This window comes from Anolis carolinensis, chromosome 1 (assembly GCF_035594765.1).
Source record: "Anolis carolinensis isolate JA03-04 chromosome 1, rAnoCar3.1.pri, whole genome shotgun sequence".
Taxonomy (NCBI): Eukaryota; Metazoa; Chordata; class Lepidosauria; order Squamata; family Dactyloidae; genus Anolis; species Anolis carolinensis.
The window spans coordinates 237,588,152-237,610,723 of NC_085841.1; the positions used below are offsets into that span (position 1 = coordinate 237,588,152).

The window sequence follows — 22,572 nt, forward strand, 5'->3', positions numbered from 1 at the left end:
AAACATGCAAATGTGATTAGATCAATAGGTACCGCTCCGGTGGGAAGGTAATGGCGCTCCATGCAGTCATGCCGGCCACATGACCTTGGAGGCATCTGTGGACAACGCTATCTCTTCGGGAGATGAGCACCAATCCCCAGAGTCGGACACGTCTAGATTTAATGTCAAGGGGAAACCTTTACGTTTTACTGGGAAAAACACTTCTGAATATTCCTTGCCTAAGAAAAACCTATGAAATTCATATAAGGTGATAGGAAAAAGAAGGGATAGTACAGAGGGACATACATAAGTAAGGCAGAGATAAGGCAGTATTTCAAATACAGATAAGCACATTACAAATGAATTATTTCACAAGACCTTTGAATATGTGTGTGACCTCATACATAAGTATAAATATAAAAATTCCTGGAGAAGTACACATGTGAGGGATTTTCTTTTTTTTTCTAATTCATTCCTAAACTATTGAATTTCATTCTGAGAGACCCAATTGGCAAACTCTTACTCTGGTTTTACATTTGCATGTGGCTTGCCACATCAGTTCAAAGTCAGATTAAAAACAACAATGTGGTTTAACCTAGATCAAAAATAAACTGAATCAGATTGCTGCCATGTAGACACTACCAATGACATTTCCCCAGGATGAATGGTAAATGTAGGGGTTTTCTAGTACCATGGAAGGCTAATCATGCTGCCGAACCGGGGCTTAGACTTGATTCCTAGTTCTGCAGCTCTACTGTCTATCCTGTGGAGGATTTCTGAACGTATGCAAGAGAGTCTTCTCAGAGGGCTAAGATTGTAATTTCCAGGCCGCCCAGAGCCCCAGAATTCTTTATTCTAGGTGTTCATCAGAATAAGAATGTAAGCTTCTCCATAGAATTGTACGGCAACTTCTATGGAAAATTGTGTTTGTCTGTGTGTGTACAGGCATGCAAGCATGTAAACACATGGTTGAGTGCATGAATGTACAGGATACGTAGTGTGAATTAGTGCCCATCCACTTTTGCTATATATTCTCTCGCCATCTTTCTTATACTATATATGAACTCCATGAATGTGCAGTGAAACACATGCAACTCTTGACATAAGGCCTGATTGTACAGATTCTGTCTTCAGGATCATACCGTACTTGACCTGGATTGCTGAACTGAAATATTCTTTGACCTGAAGCAAAGGGCAGGATGGTATCCTCCCCTACTATTCTGTGTACAGAAGCAAATTATTCTGGCAATTGAGCTTTCTGCAGTGACAATGCGACAGAATCCTCCAGCAAACTGATGTGCAGTAGCTTAGCCTAGATGGTACAGGGCAAGTCATATGGCTTTACCATCCAACAATTCTCCATCTTTCCCTACTTTCCAACAATAGCTGTCTGACATTTGGGCTGCCTGGCTGGATTACCACTCACTGAAAGGGATATCTTTGTACTCAGACACACACACATCTATATATCTAGATCTATGTCTATATCTATCTATCTAGTCACTGAAAAGTGGGTTCAGGGAAATTGGAAGAAGAGAAAACAAGAGTATGTGGCCTTTCCATTTCTATGTATTAGGAATAATGTCCATTAAAATGGAACCCATCAGGGACTCCATGCTTTTTTGATAAATAAGTGGTGGGCTACTAAGCCAAGCATAAAAACTCATCCTGTCTCTTTTTCACAAAGGGAATTTATAAGAAAAAATGAACGTATCTGTATGCACGCTGATGCACATAACTGGTTTGTTTGAACACAAGGAGGATGTAGTATTAGGGCACATGCCAAGAGTCCTTCCTGGAGGACCTTCTTCTCCAGATGTTTTAACCCAAAACCTCATTGGCTCTACCCAGTATGGGCAGCAATAAGGGACTGTGGGGATTCAGAGGAACAAAGTTCCTCTATCCCTGGTGCATCTCAGTATGCATGACTCAATAGCATACTGAAAAGGTTTCCTGGAGTAGTTCTGCCTTTCTCTTTTGAAAAAAACAACCCTTTTAACAGGACTCTGCCAGCCCCAAGCACCTGTTATCCTTGCATTTATATTAATCCTGACATCTTAACTTCATCTACATTAGAACTGGCTACAAATGTAGCTGGGAATTCTAAGTACAAAAATTAACTTTTCCAAGCTTTTTTCTTCATACATTGAATTTTGTCATGGCAGTCCTTGTCTCTTTGGAGGAAGGACTCTTACATCATGTTGTTGAAGGCTTTCACTGGGTTGCTGTGAGTTTTCCAGGCTATATGGCCATACAGCCCAGAAAACTCATAGCAACTCAGACTCTCACATCTCTTTTGTGTTACGTTTTGCTCTTTAGCATTAGCTGGACAAATTATTAAGCTAACAAATCAGAATGAACTGGTTGCCAAAGGATGAAAACTCTACAAGTATAGGTTTCTATGGTCCTTGTCTTGCATGGAGCACTTTCCTCTATACATTCACTAATGACCACAGAACACTAGTGAGTGGGACTGGCAAATGGTTTCATTAATGCTGGCCAGAGTAAAGGAGGCTCCGTTATATGTACAACTAAAGAAATGATGTTCTTTATAAAAGATATGTCATTTCCCAGTGTACCAATCATAGCCACATCATTCTGTGATACTTTTCTGCACAGCTTCTTCTGTGTAACATTTCTTCTTTGCTGCTCAAAATTTGCCCAGAATCTGCAAGACATTGTTATTTAAAGATTAGAGGCCTGACCATCCTCATCTTCTCTCATATTTGGGCTGTACTGATAAAGAGCCCCTGAAAATACCTGGCCCTACAATATCAGCTGCAGCTGTAGGGTGATATAACTGTTTGCATTTATCAATTGTGTTCCTATTCAGCCTCCCTCCTTCCCTTCTTTCTTCACTTTCTCTGAATGCTTCAGCAAAGGAGCAGGACGGACTGGCTCTGCAAAGTCCCAGGCCAATGGGGAACATCTTTCCCCATCAGACCTAACAGTGAAAATTTAGGCTCTTGAGATATGAAAGAGCAAGCTCTGGCTATGCTTGTCTAGTCCTAGAGGAATTAAGAGAATTGATCACCCTGGCCTCACGTTTTTCCCCATCGTATTCATCCCTCCACTTTCTTTGCTCTGTCTCCTTCAGCATCCAGAATTGGGGGGGGGGGGGGGGGGGGAGAACCAAAATATTTTTTTTGTTTTGTTTTTCTATCCCTTTGTTTGTTTGTTCTTTCTTTTTAAAGAGCTGACTCTGTGGGAGCAAGAGACTCCCCTCTTCCCAAACAGCCTGATTGTCAAGAGTCAGTCCAGGAAACAAACTACTTTTGACCTTTTAAGGCTTGTTTTTACATTTTTATTTTATTTTAAACACAATCCCTCTCCCAGAAAGCCTGGGGTGTTGTCTGCAAAACACAAAACCCCCATTGCTTATAAAAATTACACCCTGCAGGAGAAAGCATTTTCACTCCAAGTAATCGCAACCCCCTTCCAGCCTTCTCAGAGAAGCAGCGAGAAAAGTTTTGGTAAGCAGGATGCAAATGCTAAAACTCTAAGGATTAACCAAATACACACAGAGAGAAACACCCTCACATTGCTTAAGCAGGCTCAGAACTTCCTAAGGTTTTGTTCCATGCCTCCCCCCCCCTTCCGCCACTTCCATCCACCCCAGAGAAGGTCTTTTCTTAGTTTAGCCAAAAACTTGTTTCAGGATCCCCCGCCCGCCCGCCCCAGCATCCCACGCCTTTTCCTTCTCCTGTTCTTTGTTTAAAAACAAACAAACAAGCTCTCCTTTTCTTATTTTAATAACTAAACATACTTTCTCTTGGTATTGGGACAGCACTTCACTCAAGTGGTGGAAAGTGGAGGAAACTCCCCTTTCTAAAGCCCTTGTCTCAATTCCTGGTGACCATGATTTTCCTCTGTCAGTTTTGGATGTCATTCCCTTGCTAAGCAGAGACTATTACCCCCCTCCCCATAATCACAAACATGCATGAAAAAGAGGAACGGGGGGGTCGCAGAGGGAAAGTCTTAAATCATTCCCAAAGCCAGACAGACGTTTTAATCAAATCAAATTAGAATCAGCAGCGGTTTAGAGAGGGGGGAAAAAGACAAGGCGCTTGGCGGGACCCCCACCCCATCCCCCCTTCCTCCAAAGTGAATGAGATGTGAGCCCTTACCTGGACTCCCCCCAGCAACACATAGCATAGTAGACTCAGAGTGTGGGCTGGGGGCGACGTTGTGGGTTAGCAGGCAAACGGTTCTCCCCAATAATCACTGCAGAATCCCCGATGCGGAGTGAAAAATTGCCTTTCTCCCCAGCTGGCTCTGCCCTGGGTTCCGTTCAGTTCCGTTCTTCTTTCTCTCTTTTTTCCCCACTCCCTTCTGCCTATTTGTTTTGGTTTGTGTTTGCTGGGTGTTAGGTGGGAAAAGCTGTCTGTACTTTTTTTCTTTTCTTTCTTTTTTTTAGTATGTGCGCAAAGTTTTCACCACGCTCTCTCTCTTGCTCTCTCCCTCTCCCCTCTCTTCCACCTCCCGTGATTTGCTCTTTTGATTGGTGTCCAGGAATGTAAGAATATAAAAAAAGGAAAGGAAAAAGCGCATACACCCTCTCTCGAAGCGACTGCCTTTCTTTTAAAAAAATTCAAGTGTTAAGCAGAACCAGGTTGCTTTCAAGAATGTATTTGATGCAATAGTACACAAGAGCAAGGCTCATTCATTTCTCTCTCCCCCCCCCCCCCCCACCACCACCACCCCAATATTGCCACCCACCCCAACATACCCCACTTCAGATCTCCAAATTCAGGGCTGGGAGGGGTGAGAGAAAGGTAAAAGAGCTAGAAGTAGATTTTTCTCTAAAGAAGGGGGGAAGAAAACTTTTGGGGGGTTGTTTTTTTTGTCAAAGCACTTTCCAAAAGAGGAAATACCAGCCCACCATAGACCATACCCCACCCCCTCCTCCCCACCCCCTCTCTAGATCTCTGGATGCTGCCAAAAGTTGCTAGTGGCATTTCTTTTTAAAAGGGAGGCTTCCAGCAAATGTTGGAGAAACCATTTGAGTTTGGCAGAGGCTGGCTTGGGGTTCTGAAGGAGGCTGGTGGAAAGGTACCAAGGGCTCCTACCTGCTCTGAACTCCATCTGGTTAAAGCCCCAGTCGGTTGCAGCCCTGGAAGGTAGGTGTGTGCCTGAGTGCGTCCTTTCGGGGAGGGGTCTGCATGGAATCTGCTGCCTCCTTTATTCTGGGCCAGGATTAATAATCCCATTTGCCAATCCCACTCACTAGGGTTTGGTTGTGGGTTTGGTTTTGTGAGTGTGTGTGTTTTAATTTGGTGAAGGATATTTGTGCAACCTTCTCCTCTTCTTCGAGCCCCCCTCCCTTCTGACGTGTAAAGCTTTAACCACAAAGCAAAGCCCAGTCAGTCCCAGAGGGTGGGAGGGTGTGTGGGGGGCATGGGGGAAGGGGAGGTACTGCAGATTGGCTCCTCTCCCCTACAAAGAGACAAGGCGAGGTGAGTGTGTGAAACCACCCTGTCTCAGGCTGAAATGCCAGATTTGGAAAGGAGAGGTGGAGGGAGAAAATGAGAGTGGGGGTGGGAAGGAAAGGGGTGGGGATAGAAGGAAGCAGAAACTGACCCATTCCCTTTCTCCACTCCTTTTGCCTTTCCCTATGCTTCCCGTCCTGTCTCTTACTTTTTCCTTCCTGAGAATTGCTTGGCCCAGCCTTCTGGCCTGGACTGTGGAGGAGGGCTTCCACTTCCCAAGCCATCCCATGCGCCAGTACCTAGGTCACAGCCACTTTCCCCAGTGCCCTCTCACAGGAAACAAAACACAATGGCCTACTGGTGGGATGTTGTCAGATGCTTGTCCCATTCTCACAAGTGGAGTGGCCTTTAGTCACCGGCAGGTGACTAACCCTCCAGGCAACAGATGTCATGAAAGGCTGATGTGGGAGTGAGTGCCAATTGTTTGCTTCACAGCCCGTCAAGGGCATTGAGGGGAGGGGTGACTCTTTGTCTGTTCTTCTACCCCCAGGGAGAGAAAAGGAAAAAAAAGAAAATTCATTCACATTTGTTTCATTCATCCCAATGTTCTTCCGTCCTTTGTGTGTGTAAGAATATCTGTGATTGTAATTCATTAATCAGCAAAAGACTTTCCCTGTCCTATTTCCACACAAGCCTTGTGACTCAGCACTCTGCTCTCCAACATTATTAGGGGCAAAGCGACGCTGGATGCACTCACTAAAAAGGGACTCTGATAAGGAAAACATGGGAAGTTGTGAAAGAGTTCAGGCAGCGTCCTGTGACCGAATAAAATGACAAATCAGGTTGGATCCAGAGGAAGAATTCTTTTTTTTTAATGCCACTCTGTCTTGCAAATATATCTAGTATAGGAGATTTTTTAAATGCTGAATCAAGTTATTAGATGTGTACTATTTATTGAAAATACAACTCTCATAAGTTTAGCCCACCTTCCAGCACTGGCATTGCATTCTGAGTAATTGTTCGTACATAGACGTATGTCCCCTTTAGTGTGGATATTGTGCCCACTTTAATCCTGCTTGAGTTCATCTAAATTTGCACACATATAATTGTGTGGAGACAATCAGTCCTTTCCAACATCACAATTCTTCATTTAACAAATTACGTGGTTCTGATCCATGGTTCTGATCAGATACCCATTGAAGTAGGTCCTGAGTTAGTTTTTTGATCTTTTGTACTTCAATTCCAGTAAATCACCTTTGAATGGTTTGGGGTCTGTGTAAAATAGTCTTTTAAACTGGAGTTTTGAGCATTGTTGAAGTGCATTTTCTTTCTTTCGCTTACCATTTTGTTAAAAAAAGTTTTCTGACAAAAATGCTGTCTTCTAATTTCAATAGTGAAGGAATTTTTTGTTTTCAATTACTCTCTGATTGGGACTGACTTTGCTGATGGGAGTCTTTCTAACTAGACGAGAACTTTAGAAATAAACTTCCAATTTAAAATAAACTATCCAATGTTATTAAAGCTGGCATGTCAGGTATATGGCAAAAGTGGGAAAAAACTCCAGACCCTGTTTATTCATATTACTAAATATTTACATATTTTGCAAACGAGGAAAGCAAGGAAGAGAAGCATTATATACTGTACAAGGAAATCAAATTAGTTCATCCAAAATTAATTGCATTTGTGAATATATATGTTTTTTTCTTTGTTAAAACCTGACTCGTTATTTACATGGAAAAACTATTATAGGTCTTTGAACTTTGGGGAGAAAGGAATGGGGGAAACATATTCCTTTTTTCCCTTGAAGGCTTTCGCGTAATGCTTTGTGTAAAAACAAAGGCACTCACAGACACAACTAATTTTAGCGTTTTTTCTCTCTTTCCAAAAAAGTGCCCTGTGCCTCCAAAAGGTAGCATTCTCAATTCATCTCAAATGCTGTCTTGAGTTTGAAGAATCCAGTGTTTTAAATCTTGTACAATGTTTTAAAACTGAACTGGCCATAAGATGGACTTTTGTATTTTTAATTTAAACTATTTATTTTCAGTTGTTTCATATTCCTTTTCTTTGTTAGTGTGAATAAAGATTTATGTATCTTAGTTTTGGCTGAAGGGAACTGAAGTTTAACTCATGTACAGAATAAGTAACACTATGGTAAGTATATTTATAACTAATGGAGTTCTTCATTTCTATTTTTCTAGACACAACTATTTGTGTTAATAAAATACATAGAACTTTTCAGGCCCTAGGCTCTCTAATTGCGCCTTCATGCTGTTTTTGGAGACCGTTGCAAGGAAAACCAAAATCAGCTAAGCTGGACTTTTGAGGGCATAAGGTGGGGGTAATTTTGGATCCAGAGGCATATCCTGAGCAATGAATTTTGGTGCCTGACCTAAAGAGGACATGAATCACTTTAAAAATGTTCCCATTTGGCTTTGCTAACAGAGACAACAGTATAGAAGATTTTTCTCTTTTTAAATAAAGGTACACTTGAAAATATCTGAATATGAAAGACCCATTATGCTATCAGATTTTTTCTTTTTAAAATAAAAGTACACTGAATATGAGAGATCAATTATGTTGTATGGGCTTGTAAAAATGTGTGATGTTTGCTTTATCCGATGTGATTGCAAATGCAATATAAAGCAAGAGATAGCTCTTGTAATTGGGAGCATCCTATAAAACAAATATGCCCAACAACATGAAGGTATAAAGGATTATCAGCCTGATATGATACATAGTTTGAACATCATTTAATCAGAATTCTGAAATTCTCCAAAATTGTCCATATACCGTAAGTGGCTGAGATAGTTACACTTTTACTTTCTGATGGGTCAAGATACACAAACTTTGCTTCATGCACAAAATTATTAATAATGTATATAAAATTACCTTTGAACTACGTATATACGTTATGTAAGAACCATAAATAAACTTTGTTTAGACTTGGGTCCCATCTCTAAAATACCTAATGTATATGCAAATACAGTAGAGTCTCACTTATCCAACATAAACGGGCCGGCAGAACGTTGGATAAGCGAATATGTTGGATAATAAGGAGAGATTAAGGAAAAGCCTATTAAACATCAAAATATTATTTTACAATTTAAGCACCAAAACATCATGTTATACAACAAATTTGACAGAAAAAGTAGTTCAATACATGGTAATGCTATGTAGTAATTACTGTATTTACGAATTTAGTACCAAAATATCATGATGTATTGAAAACATTGTCTACCAAAATCCGTTGGATAATCCAGAATGTTGGATAAGCGAGTGTTGGATAAGTGAGACACTACTGTATTCCAAAAAATTTTATAAATCCAAAATACACAACACTTGTCATCCCCAGCATTTCAGATAAGCGATACTCAACCCGTATATGCTAAAACACAGGAAAATTCATGAAAGTATTAGGGGAGAATGCTTGTTTTTTTAGTACATACAAGTATATATTCCCATAAAGTGCATTGGTAATGCCACAAACAGAGTATGCATCCCTTAAAGCAAACATGGACAAGGAGTTGAACCCAGAAATGTGCATAAGCAACATGATATAGATGTCATTGCGAAATACAAACTCAAAGAGCAGAATTTCTGCTCAATGTTCTTATGCAACAGTCATACAGACAGAGTGCTTCTTTCGGGTCATTATTGTTTTTGTGAATCATAATCTCAAAATGTCAGAACGTGGGGCAAAGCTGTTCTGAATAAAGGAAAAGGCATGCGTTCCTTAGGAGATTTAAATTCCAGAGGAGTTGTGTATCCCTGTTTCGTAATTGCAACATACAGAAAGGGCCATGTTGTTTTTCTTCAGTCAACTCAACTCACTTGTCTTCAGGTGCCAGGTTCAACTGTTGTGAAGGGCAACTCCAGAAGCCAAAGAACAAGGAGAGACCCTTCCCCTTTCTACGATTGTGCTGCTTCCAGGAACGGCATCTTACCTGGAATCCTAATAGAAACCTCTCCTATACCATTGTGCAAAATTGTGTTTTGCATCTGCATCTAACCTCTTGCAGTAGTCCAGCCATTGTTTCTATATTGTGTTAAGGCACCTTGTTCCAAAGATTTCTCTTTTCTTTCCTCACTGGGGTCTACTAGCAATTTTTTTTTGTCCTTGTTGGGCATGGACACTTGAGAAAAGAAAGATAGAAATGTATTAAGTAAATAAAAATATACTGTAGTTCATCATTTTTCTTTGGGCAAAGCTGATGTCACCAATTAGAACTCATAGGCTAATTGATGACATCAGCTTTGCCCAAAGAAAAATGATGAACTACAGTATATTTTTATTTACTTAATACATTTCTATCTTTCTTTTCTTGAAGTGAGCTTACAGTGGTATACATAGACCTATTCATCTGGCTAAAGGTCAATCAATTTGAGCTTGGGTCATCTAAGTCCAGCACTGTAGTCCTACATTAGATTAGACTGGGATACTGATAGACCCTGACAGTATGGGAGTGAGTGTAATTTGGTGTCTAGGAAGATACCTGGAATGAATTTCTATTTTCTAGTTACTGAGAAGCACACACCAATTATCCTGGCTTTTTGGGAACTAGCAAATATTGCCTTCACATTTTGAAGTAATATTTACGAATCTAAGATCTAGACACATATTTGGGGGTTGTTTGTGGAACACAGAATTTACAGAAAAATGCATTGTTTGTCATAGAATGGCTTCAAATGTTATAAAACTGGACGGGACAGAGCTATAAATATCATATCCCTGCATTTCTTTGTACGATTTTGCCTTCATGGAGGAAAAACATTGAGAAGTGTAGACAGTTCAATTCACTGCAGCAGTTGTATATGTGTAAACATATTGCTTTGGATGGCATGGAAAAGTTCAAGAAAGAGTACCGTTTATTTGTTCCACATACTGTAACTCCAGACTCCATTTTTGGCTTTGCAAATTGCTGTCTAACTTGATAAAGTTGATCCCCAACATCCAGTATTCCTTGACATGGTTGGTGCCCTTGGACTAATTAATTCCAAATAAAGGACAGTCCCTGCTTTTATTACCACAGTTACAGAATGGTTTGAGGATGATTTAATTTGGAAACCTATAACAGATCTAAAAGATATGTTTCATTCAGCTTAAGTGCTTTAAAGTGCAATCTGTATACATTAACTCCTTTTGGAATTGTCTCCCTAAAGCTGTTGCGCTGTGTTTCCTGCAACTTCTTTTCCCTTTGTAATAATCCGTTCGCCACAGTTTTTCTAAGGCCATATTTATACAAGCAATTATTTCAGCTTTAAAAAAGAGGCTTTGTGATTGAAAAATGTGTGCTTCCGAATGCCTCTATTTTACACACTGACAAAAGTTTAATGAATGGGAAGCAGAAGGCTATAATTCTTGTTCTGTATATTTGTGCGAGCGCTCTAGGAGCAAATCCTACATTTTCCCCCTTCACAGGGTGCCTCATAACTGCAGAAATTATGGTTTAATAGCAGTTGAGATGAAAGTATAGCTAGGAGGAATTCTGGGATCCCTTCGCATGACATCACTAAACGGGATCTCTCTGGGGCTTTATGTCTTCGGTTTCTTAAAATATGTATAAGAAGAAGGAAGGCACAGCTTTCTAAGTATTTAGTAGTATTTTTGTGATGTTTATGCAAATGCTATCAAGAATAAGGAAGAAACACTGTTTTGAGTCTTTTCATAAGGACGAACTGTGTTCACTTTGAATTGACATCACAAAAAACCCCTTGTGATGCAGAGGACCACACTCGACTTCTGGTCAGAGAGCCGGCAGTGGTTGTGATCTCTTGTTAGGTTTCATAAAACAGCTACCAAGCATCCTGTTGTTACCATATGGTGGGGTGGGCAAAGTTCGGCCTTGGGGCTGCATGTGCTCCCCTCCCAAAGACCCATTTTGTGGTTTTCATCTTCTCTGGAATATTCTTATTTGAGGACATAATAATGAACTGGCAATCCTGAGTAGAGCAGAGCAGAACTTCCCATTTGAAGTCAGTTGCTCCTTTGTTTAACATCAAAACTATCCCTGTTTCAAAATAAGAAATAGAGTCATGTAACTTCTGGTTTTGTTTTGTATTTTGGAAACTTTGGGCCCTCCTGCCCATCCTCCAAGGGTTATAGACCAGAAAATTGGACCAGAATTGCTCAGCTGCACTAGAGCAGTCCAAAGTTTGCTTCTAAGTGCAACTACCATATGATCTTGAATGGCTTTCTGTTTCTTCCTGCTGCCCTTTCTTTCTTTTTTAAATTTCTTTCTTCAGCCACTTTCCTGAATTGTGTTGGTATGTCATCCATGTGGAATGCATTTTGCCTTGTTACTGTAATTCTTAATAGATCACTTCATTCAAGACTGCTCTGTGTTATCTTTTTGTTTCAGAGTCAGACAAGATTGTGCCAAGGTGACTTTGAGAAATACACGTCTGAGAAATGTGTGTCAACATTTCTCAAGTGGCAGATAGGTTTGCCAGCCTTTGAAATGGCTTTGCAGGGCACAACACCAGCAAGCAGGCCCCCACCCCATTCCTAGGGGACTGGAGGGTCTACATCATGCAGTGTGCTGTAATGGTTAGAGTCATGGATTTCAGTTGGGCAATCCAGGTGATAGTATCTATGGAGCCAAAAAACCCACTGATTTACTTTGGTTAGTCACTCTCATCCTTACCTATATCACAGGTTTGTTGTTTGGATAAAACAGGGTAGAGGAGAGCCATGTACTGTAGGAAAGCCAAGATATAAATGTAGTGAATGGAATGAATACATGGAGTGTTAGGGTTTTCAGAAGAATGAGCAATTTTGCCTAAGGCAGTTGCTTTTGTGGTCTTCCCATTGGGGGAGTGGGTAGGCCTTTAATATGTAACTTGTTAAATCCTAGCTTGAGACATATCTCAGCAGCATCCATGGCATAAGACTGTGCTATTCCGCACATTTGATACATGGGTGTATAGGTCACCACTTGGTCTACAGAGCCTTGGCAGGCTGCTTGGCTCTGCCATCCTCAGCCCTGTCCCTCTTTCTCTCTTTCTTTCTTCCTCCCTCCCTGGTGCTCACAGGAAGTGCCGTGGGCGGCTGAGCTCACCAGAGAAGGGTGATTCGCTCCCTCGCCCTCCAGTGGCGCCAGCCCCAGCCAAGCCTCCCACTGCCGACCTTTTGCTGGGCTCCCTCCCAGCCTCTCTTCTCCCCACTCCCATTGCTGTTCTGCCGAGCTGTCTCCTTTTCCCTTCCTTTGGCAGAGGTTTCAATAAGGGCAGTGGGACATGAGAATCAAACTGTTCTGGCTCTTAGTGATACTACTAGGAAGATCCCACAGGCATCAAGATGAAATCCTAGCCATTTACTGTGAATCCCAGGGATGCCTGCTTTCTCTTCTCAGTACTTAAAATTTGCTAATGCTGTCACAGGCTGCTGGTGTGCTCTGCCCTCTCAGATATTCCCTCTCATCTCTTGCTCACTCTCCGTGCCTCTCCTATCATTCCCACAGTTGCTCTTTTCAAGTTCACAGCCTGCCTGTGCAAGGCTCCCTTCTTACCTGGTTCCCATCCACTTGCTAAAAGGATTGTCAACTGGGAAACCATGTGATGGGGTTCCTAAAGCTGACATTCCAAAATGATGAATAGATCTGGATTCACACATTTGTGAGGTGTAATCGTTTTTTCCTTGGATCCATAGTAAATAAAACATACTGGGAGAACTGAAAGGAAATCACATGACATATGATACATTGGATTTTGCTTCAATGAAATCTATGGTAAATCTTTCTGCCTCTCATGTCTACAGTGGCACATTCACATTTCTTCCAGACTTTAGTAATATCAGCTTTTGCCCAACTGGGAGGATTACCCTCAACTTGTGATAAAGTAAGTCAGGAAACACAATTACAAAAACAATGATTCACTAATTTTCTTGGGTGCATATGTAATGGATTTCATAGCCTAATGTTTAATCCAGCAGTGCTGGTGGTAAAGTGGGAATGCAAGCCTGCTCCTTAACCCATTTGAGGTTTTCTTTAAGGCTACAACAGCCTTATGCAAACCAGCAGTGTTTCCAACACTTTTTATTTCCAGCTGCTTTTGGGATTTGTTTAAATGTCACAAGTTGGAAGTCTAAATAATTTTGGGTTGTGAAACATTTGTGGTTTGTTCATCGTGATGCCCAGTCCCAGCAGGAGCCAATACTTTGGCTTGTCTCATCTCCCAAAAGCCATAAAAGAAATGGTGTAACAATCCATAGGTATGTCATTGGCTTGTTGGGAAAGAACCCAGATAGTCATATTCTGCTGGATTAGTATAATGAAAAATAGATGAAAGGTTTATGGTTTGCATAGCCACACTCTTTATAATCCATTGATTGTCCCCAATAAGTCATGATTCCTGTGGCTGTGCAAACCCAACCTTAAGTGTCTAAAACCAAAACATCAGGATATAAAGTAAATGCATCAGTTATCCTGCTTGATGCTGGTGCCATCTTCAAGGTGTGAAATGAACTCAAATAACAGTTTTTCCAAGTAAAGTCTACCCCTAGCATTACCCAATAATAACAGGATGTTATTTGCAATACATGAGATTTATGCCTCTTTTATACTGCCATATAATCCAAATTATCAAAGCAGATAATCTGGATTTTATATGGCAGTGTAGAAGGGATCTTAATGAAAAGGAAAGACCTGTGTAACATATTCACAAATTCCCTTGCTTTCAATTGAACAGCCTAAGTGTTCAGGAAAGAAAATACTTGAACCTATCCCAGATGGAACATACCTAGATTCATAACACCAGTATTTTGTAGATTGTGGTTATGGAATATGATGAAACATCTGCCCATTGTCACCAATACAACACAGATACACCCCAAACACATATTATTTATTCGGGATTTTGATTCATTTAGTGGTGCTTATTAAGTTGATTTTACTTGCTTTTTATGGTTGAAAAACCCATTTCTCTTGTCATGCGAAATTGAAAAATGTTCATTTGCCAGTCACAAAAATACAATGATTTAATTTATACAGAATTTTACCTTTTTCACTGGACTGCAACTCATGATAGCTTATAATTTAAAAACAGATTAAGAACAAAAGTATTTTGACATTTGAAAAGTAATAATACATTTACAACAGCAGGCGGTTTTGTGGATTATAGCACATGTCATCAGATGAAAAATATGTGTAAATTGTTCCTCTCCTTCATTGACTTGATTTGGATTGTTTTAAGAAGGTAAAAAGTCAAGGCAGGAAATGTTAGGCAACTGGTGAAAATGAGGGGAAAACACTGATAAAACGATGAATCATTTTTATGGGATATGCAAAAAGTGGTTACATTTACAACTCATTTGTCTGTTTATTTATTCTACCCGAAGCAAACAGATTGAGGAAAGTCTTTTTATCTTAGACTGTTTTATTTTTAACCAAAGGCTATTTGAGGAGAAAGGGGGGGGGGGGTTGTCTGAAATATTTCATTTCATTCTAGTAACTTCCCTATTCTGTGTTATTCTCATCATTCATTTTATGGCCCGGGGCTTTGTTTATTGCAATCATTAAATGCTGAACTGACTAGAGAATTACTCATCCCGAGCCCCGGGCGTCCTGCGTCACTCCTCCCTTGTAGCCTCTCTATCAACACATGTCTTTTATCTTCACAACATCTTGATGAGGTGTACTTTAAAATGATGAAAGTACCCATTTAATTTGGGTTGCCCTACTTGAGATTCATGTCTTGATTAGCAGCAGTTCTTGCACAGGGTTGTTGTGTTCTAAACTGGGAATTCCCCAAATCAGGACTCATGAATCTTTTTTATGCCAAGACCATATTATTTTAAAGGACGAAAGATCTGTCAGGTGCTGTGTGCTCCTAACTTTTATTCTGCCACTCTTTTGGCCCCCCCTCCCATTTTATCTTTTTCTTAGCAGGGTGCTAGTGAAGAGACATCTCGTATAAGGACGTCTCAGCCAATTTCTCACAAGAAGCTATCAAAATTATGCTCTTTAGGTTGCTCATCAGGTATGGTCCAACAATTTGGATAGCATAGGGAATTGCCTAACTAAACTTCACTTCAAATAAGCAAGGAGATACAAAGTGTCTTTATAACCTTTAAGGAATGAAGTTGAGCACCATACTCCATGTTTTATGCTTCATCTTCATTTGTGCTTTGGTTCTTCCTCTGGCCACCTTATTCTTTGTTTCACCATCCCCAGTGTGGATCAAGCATTGTTGTGGGCTATAACCTCTTCTGGGATAGAAATCTGAGAACAGAAAGACATGAGTGACAGGCCTCCAAAGGGAGATGTCAGCACTTTGTGTATGTGCATATGTTCAGCCAAGTCACCTGCTGACCAGTGACTCCATAAAAGGGTTTCCGTAGGCAAGGAATACTTGGTGATGGTTTTGCTAATTATAACCTACAGCACCTGGTATTTGTTGGTGGTCTCCATCAAATACTAACTAGGGATGACCTGGCATAGCTACCAAGATCAGATGGGCTCTGATGCCTTTAGGAAAGTAGTTCTCAACCCGTGGGCCCCCAGGTGTTTTGACCTACAACTCCCAGAAACCCCAGCTAGTTTACTAGCTGTTAGGATTTCTGGGAATTGAAGGCCAAAACATCTGGGGCCCCACAGGTTGAGAACCACTGCTTTAGGATCTTTTAGGCCCTTCACCTTGTGGCTATCTGCTCCTACTCAGGCCAGCCTCACACCCTCACTGCCTCCTCATTGCTAGATGACTGAACAGGGAAATAAATAAAGGGAGGAAATTGTCCTGTTTTTAAGTGTATGCAGAGATAGGACTGTATAATTTTCTCTGAACACATCTGAAGACCTTTGAATGCAGGGTGACAGAGTGGCAGCAATAGGTCAGGAAACGTTGCCTTGTGCATCTTAACACATGGTGCTCCTGTAATCCTTGAGGTATCCATTCTGAATTGGAATGGACAACAAAAATACAGTAGGCATCGAGCAAGTCTTTCATATGAACTATGTGGCAAGGAAATTGTCAGAATGCAATTTTGGTGAAGCTGTTTGCTATAGGCACTAATTTAGCATCTTTACATATTTTTTCTCATATTTTCTCCAACTTTGCTTTAATAGATAAACTTCCGTTCAATGACTGAAGAAGCCAGGTGTAAGTGTGGTATGAATATGAGAGGCACTAGTTGATGTGTCAGATGATTTGTGGGAAAACTAGCATGGGTTGCATAATGAAAAACAAGTACATACAGATACATTTAAAAACCGGAGTTGGTTATAGGGTTTTTTTCTCTCCTGCCAGATGTATTTCCATCACTACTGTAAATAACGGGTACATTTGCTTCCTGTTCCAATGGTGATATAGTCTTCAGGTTCCACACCCCATGTGCTTCCCTTTTTTAATTGTTTAAAGATTCCTGCATTTATGCAATGAAATGCTCATTCCGTGCTCCTTTTAAAATATGTTTACATTTTAAAAACTGGCCTCAGGTGAGACCAGGAAGGGGACAGTTCTCTTTTGAAAGGATGGTATCAAGTAGTCAATGCCAGTGAGTAAGCTGACTTCAGAAGAAAACTGACAGCAACCTTTTCTTCCCAGCTCAGCCTTGGTGAAAAGATAACTTCTGAGCTCCATCCTAGTGAAAATCTTATCAGTGACCTTAGCAACTCCATTCTTTTTCCTAGGTACATATTTAAGTCATATTGATAAAGAGGCAGAGTTAAGGTTAGCTTCTAGCATTGACAAATAATTGAAGGTCTGAAGATTTTTTCCCTTTTTCCAAAACAAAGGTTTTAATATTAATTGTGAAATTGTGATAACAAGGATTCTCACAGCTGTCATCTGTCAAATCCCAAGCAGTATTTTGCATCCTTGAAAGGCATAGTTTTAATCCCACACTAGAGGCTGTAACACAGCAGCAGAATATATGGCAAAAGTTGCACTTCTGTATCTGACATTTCTGTATAAATATATTTCAAGTGGCAAAATGAAGACCACTGCTAGATTGTTTAGTTGAATCAATGCTACCCTTTTATATGAAGCAGCTTCAGATGGTCAATCTAAAGTATCACTATCCAAAGTAGATAAAGTTCCTCTACCGCCCAAAATAAAATCTAGTTTGTGAGTCCTGAACTTTGAAACTTTTTGGACTGCAGTACTTCCTCTCACTCAGCTGATATGACCAGTGGCATGCTGTTTGGAACAATAGGAACTGATTTTATAATAAATTATAATATATTGTATTTACATATAATATTGATAATCATATTATAATGTAATACAATATAATAATATTAATTATATATTACAGTATAGTGGCATAGTACAATATAGTAATATATAATGCTAATATTGTGCTATGCTAATAATATATACTGTATGTACATATTATTTGTAAGCTGCTCTGAGTCCCCTTCAGGGTGAGAAGGGCGGGATATAAATATAGTACATAAAAAATAAAAAAAATAAAAACAGTCTCCTAGAATTCTGTTTGATGCATTCATATTCAATATCTTAATGCAAAGTGATTTGAACTGGGCACAGTAAATGTGGGGAGAGTTAGGCAACAAACTCACTGCTTGACCATTCAAGTACATACTATTCCCTATTTAAAAATCTACTCAAGTGCCAAATTAGTAGATAGTGTTGAGAAACTTACATACTTAGGTATTTTCCCTATGGGTTTATCAGAAATATGGGAATCGTGAATCCCCTTATATATTCTGGAGGACCACCGCTTTTTAAATATCAGAACCTTTTAGTAATGTTCTGTAGTGGGTTGGACTGGATGACCCATGTGGTCTCTTCCAACTCGATTCTGTGATTCTATGTGAAAGTATTGTTTTCTCCAGTTCACTGAAAGCAAAATTAGAACATGCATTGAACAATGACACTTAGTAAACTCTCTAGCAATGCCATTTCCAAAGGTCAAGATATAGCTATGCTGACTTTCACAACATTCCCAGTCAGGCAAAAGGGTCCACCACTCTCCCAGGCAGCATATTCTACTGCTGAACAGCGCTTCTTCTGGATTTCCAGAAACATATTTTAAAACCTTTAAAGGTGGGGGTGGACTGTATGATGTTTAAAAGGAGAATTATGACAAATCTTTTTTTTCCCTTTTTTTGTTTAAGAATGGCCTCTCTTTTATTTGTTTTGGTGAATGGGGGTATGTCAAAGAGACAGAAATGGCCTTGGGAGCTACTTGATTCCTATCTAATCAGGCAGATTGCTGATGGCACTGAAGCAAGCATTTAGGGCGCTGCTCTTGATTGGGGCTGCTGCGTGCAGGGAGCGAGGCGTAAATCTCATGCAGCTGCTTCCTTCCTAACATCTCTTCCCAACCCGTCTGTGGGAATATTTTCATTGGCACCAGTGGAGGGTGTGTTTTGCACCTGTGGCAGAGAGGGTGCAGTATCATGGGAGAAGAGACTTGGAGGGAAGGTTCAAACATCTCTCCCAATGTAATGGTCCCAAATTAGATAAATAAATAGATCAATAAAAATCCCCAACTAAAATTAAGAGGAGAACATCAAATGGAAAATAAATTATCATTAAAAGTACAGGTGACCTGGAATTTGTCTTTTATATTGCACAAGTTATGTTTAAAAACTATGAGAAGATCCCAAAACTACACATAAATGCCATGAACTGATAATGCTGCTCCAGTGTGCCCAAGAAGAAAGAAATAGCAGTTCTAGTGGAGAAATCTAGAGATAGTAGCACCAGCGTTCTGGAAATCTGCATTTATATTTTCAGTGCTTATTCATTTTGCCTCAGTTTTTTTCTCTATCTTTACTTGTATACTATAATATTAGTACCCTATATCTAGAGTATTTATTTATCGTGTCAGAAGCAAATTGAGGATACAGTTATAATGTATTTAAAAACACAAAGTTAAAAACTTGGCATTATACTAGATTTCCTTTGACCAGAAGCTGGCCACTTGGAGTGTCTCTGGCGATCCAGAATTAAAGATGAGGATATGCTGGAGGTTGCAGCATTTTTAATGGCTCATCTTTGCCTCACATACCTGATAGAAACATATGTTGCTATATAGTATTAATTTTGTATACTTCATTAGGAAAACAACAATATCGTTGTTGATCTAATTTATCTTTGCCCACATGATTTTCATTCCTCTTAGAACAATTTTCTTGAAGTTAGGGATAACTCATCACACAAACAGAGGCAACCCTATCAAAAGATTTTCTTGGCAAGATCTCTGCAGAAATTTGCCATTAGCTTTCTCTGAGGATGAAAGACTGCCATTTGCCCAAGATCATCCAGTGGATTTCCATCAAATGCTGGCCTCTCAGGTTCCTAATCCAATATTCAAACCACTACACCACATTGGCTGTCAGCACTTCGGTAACATTTTAATCATCATAGCGCCACCCTAGGGAACCCTGGCATTGGTAGTTAGTTGGAATTGTCTAATAGAGAAAAGGCTAAAACCTTTTTATTCAGACCGGCTTTTAACAATGAAGGTTTTTAAGAATAAGTCAGGGAGCACTGTGGTTTTTAACTTTGAATATGTTTTAATGGATTTTAATTGATTTTTTAAATACTGTTTATATTTAATTCTGTTTTAATGTTTGCATATTTGTATATTTGAAATTGTATACTAATGCTTTTATTTCAAGCTGCTTTGAGTCTCCTTCGGGAGAGATAAAAAAGGTAAAGGTTTCCCCTGACGTTAAGTCCAGTCATGTCTGACTCTGGGGGTTGGTGCTCATCTCCATTTCTAAGCCGAAGAGCCGGCGTTGTCCGTAGACACCTCCAAGGTCATGTGGCGGCATGACTGCATGGAGCGCCGTTACCTTCCCGCTGGAGCGGTACCTATTGATCTACTCACATTTGCATGTTTTCGAACTGCTAGGTTGGCAGGAGCTGAAGCTAACAGCGGCCGCTCCCGCCGCTGCCGGGGTTTGAACCTGGGACCTTTCGGTCTCCAGCTCAGTGCTTTAACGCACTTCGCCACCAGGGCTCCGGGAGAGATAAAGTGGGGTATAAATAAATATCATCATCATCATCATCATCATCATCATCACAGTGAAACTCCCCCAAAACATAGCAGTGAATTCACCAAATTGGTTGCATAAAGGAGTCATCTCAAAGTATTTTGTAGTGTGATATCACAGTGCAAAACACCTTGCTAGTCACCCAGTGCTATTAGGCAATTGAACAATGCCAGCCCAATAGGTTGATGAAACCAATGCAGATACAGTGTAATGCAGTCTTCCCAAACCTAGCATTCCTCAGATATGTAGGACTACAAAGCCCTCCATCATAGCCATAGTGGGCAATTGTCTGTGTTGGCGACTAGCTTCAGCATAGTTGTAAGGTGAATTGAGTTGGGGATGGGAAACAACTGGAATTACTGCACATAATTTGCAGCCAAACCATCCCTAGACTGTGATGGAGAAGAAAGAAGGCCACACAACTCCACAGTGTGAAAAACAAATGTCTGCTGCAGGAAAAATGTGTGCAGAGATTGGAGCAGTCTGAAAAAACATCTTTTGCAGTACCTGCTCTGATTTCAGATATGACTGACTGGCTGTTACAACAGACTTTGTTAAGTGTCTCAGTCTGCTTTGGTAACATCCTGGATTTAGAGTAAAGCTTCACTTTGGGAATGGCATCATAAGCAGACATCAACGAGATTGAATGTAAAGGGATGCAGAGAAGTGACATGTCTTTACTGGAAGCAAGCTTCCCAGTTCTTAAGTTATGATGGCCCTCAGTTCCCCTTGTTCCCGCCAGCCCAGCTGTGTATTGTTTCTACTCTTTGCAGCACCTAGGAGGAAGACTTCTGCAAACCAGCAGCTGCTTTCTCCTCAGCTTTGCAGCACCGCCTGGTGGCCAGAGAACACAATCCAGTTGATTTCCTGCAGACTTCATCCGATTTGCTGGCGCACTTTCAGCGCAGACAACTTGGCAGCATTTCTTGCCAAGTTCTTAAAAGTCTCTGCTAAGCATGCATAAGCTGCAGTGTTTTGGAGGCTTCCAATCTAGCCAAGTGTGGGCAGACTTTCCTGAGGCCGACAAAAGTGAGGTTCCTGCCTAACACCCAAGCGAAGCCTACCTGCAGCCAAATTGCAAGCCCTTGCTCCAAAACACAGAGATACTAGAATTTCTCAATGGAAGCATCAGAAGGACCAGGTTTCGTTTGTTTTGTTTTGATCCAGGACATGCGTTTCATGGCTCATGCCCATCATTCTCACAAGCATGGCTGAAACAGCTTTTCAAATCAGCCTGAGGAAAACCTTGGTGTTTGCAAAGGGCATGCACTAACAGTTATAACTGGGCAGCAATACAAGCAATTCAAGGCAGAGCTATAATGGAAAAGTTAAGCAACCTCAACAGACGTCATTGGCAGAATCGATTTTGAACAAAAGCCGAGTAGGAATTTCTGATGTGGTTTCCCAGACTTTTGACGGGATCCACAGTAAAAACTGCCAAGTGACCTTTCTTTTTTTTAATTGAAAAAAATAGTTGCCCTATTTCTATGGTTACTGTATACTGTATCTGTATGTGTTGAAATATACCATGCATATTGTGCAAATCAATTAAGCTATCCTTGCTGATCAGATTCAGTGTTGTTAACTTTTAATTATTTCCAGCAAGTTTTTTTTTTATTTTTTGTTTTCTACCATGTTGCCAGACGCAATATGAGAAATGTTAGTATGGTACAAGCGTCACTTAATTAGGTTTTGCAGATGGCGTGTACATCTTAGGCTGTTCTACACTGCCATATAATCCAGTTTTTGAATGCAGATTAACTGCATTGAACTAGATTACATAGTAGTGTAGATTCATATAATCCAGTTCAAAGCAGTTAATCTGTATTCTGAAACTCAATTATATGGCAGTGTTGATCCAGCCTTAATCTTCCTGCTTAGGTTCAAAGCCACTGTTATCAGAAGAGGCATTGTATGGAGAAGAAAAACATAATAGAGGCATTTTATACTGAGAAAGCAAATCTTATTACTTCTTTCCCATATCCAGGAACAAACAATTTCAATGTTTTACTCTCACTGGATGAAACCGCAAGATATTTTGTAGATTTACATATTTATTTAATTGCACTTCAAGATGTGTGTGTGTGTGTGTGTGTGTGTGTGTGTGAGAGAGAGAGAGAGAGAGAGAGAGAGAGAGAGAGAGTCAATTTGCACAAAAACGTTTTTGTCCCAAGTTCAAGAAGGTTGCACATTGGGGTTGT

At 40.2% G+C, this 22,572-nt stretch overlaps 2 protein-coding genes across 6 annotated transcripts in view; one reads left to right on the top strand and one right to left on the bottom strand.

Annotated features, from left to right (window-relative positions):
* Window positions 1–5,238, bottom strand: part of clcf1 (cardiotrophin like cytokine factor 1) — a 64,658-nt gene extending 59,420 nt beyond the window's left edge. Inside the window, exon 1 of one of the 2 annotated variants that reach the window (XM_016994576.2) lies at window positions 5,049–5,238. In XM_016994576.2, the coding sequence (XP_016850065.1) occupies window positions 5,049–5,064 (16 nt within the window). In that variant the 5' untranslated portion in view covers window positions 5,065–5,238. Of the gene's footprint in view, window positions 1–4,106; window positions 4,714–5,048 lie in introns of those variants that run through there. The other variant, XM_008111444.3, reaches the window with a different exon arrangement.
* The window catches only part of rad9a (RAD9 checkpoint clamp component A), a 68,014-nt gene that overhangs the window by 15,558 nt on the left and 29,884 nt on the right, over window positions 1–22,572 (top strand). Inside the window, exon 1 of one of the 4 annotated variants that reach the window (XM_008111422.2) lies at window positions 5,004–5,099. The exons of the other annotated variants lie outside the window; for them this stretch is intronic. The gene's annotated coding sequence lies outside the window, so the exon portion shown is untranslated. Of the gene's footprint in view, window positions 1–5,003; window positions 5,100–22,572 lie in introns of those variants that run through there. 4 annotated transcript variants of the gene reach the window in all.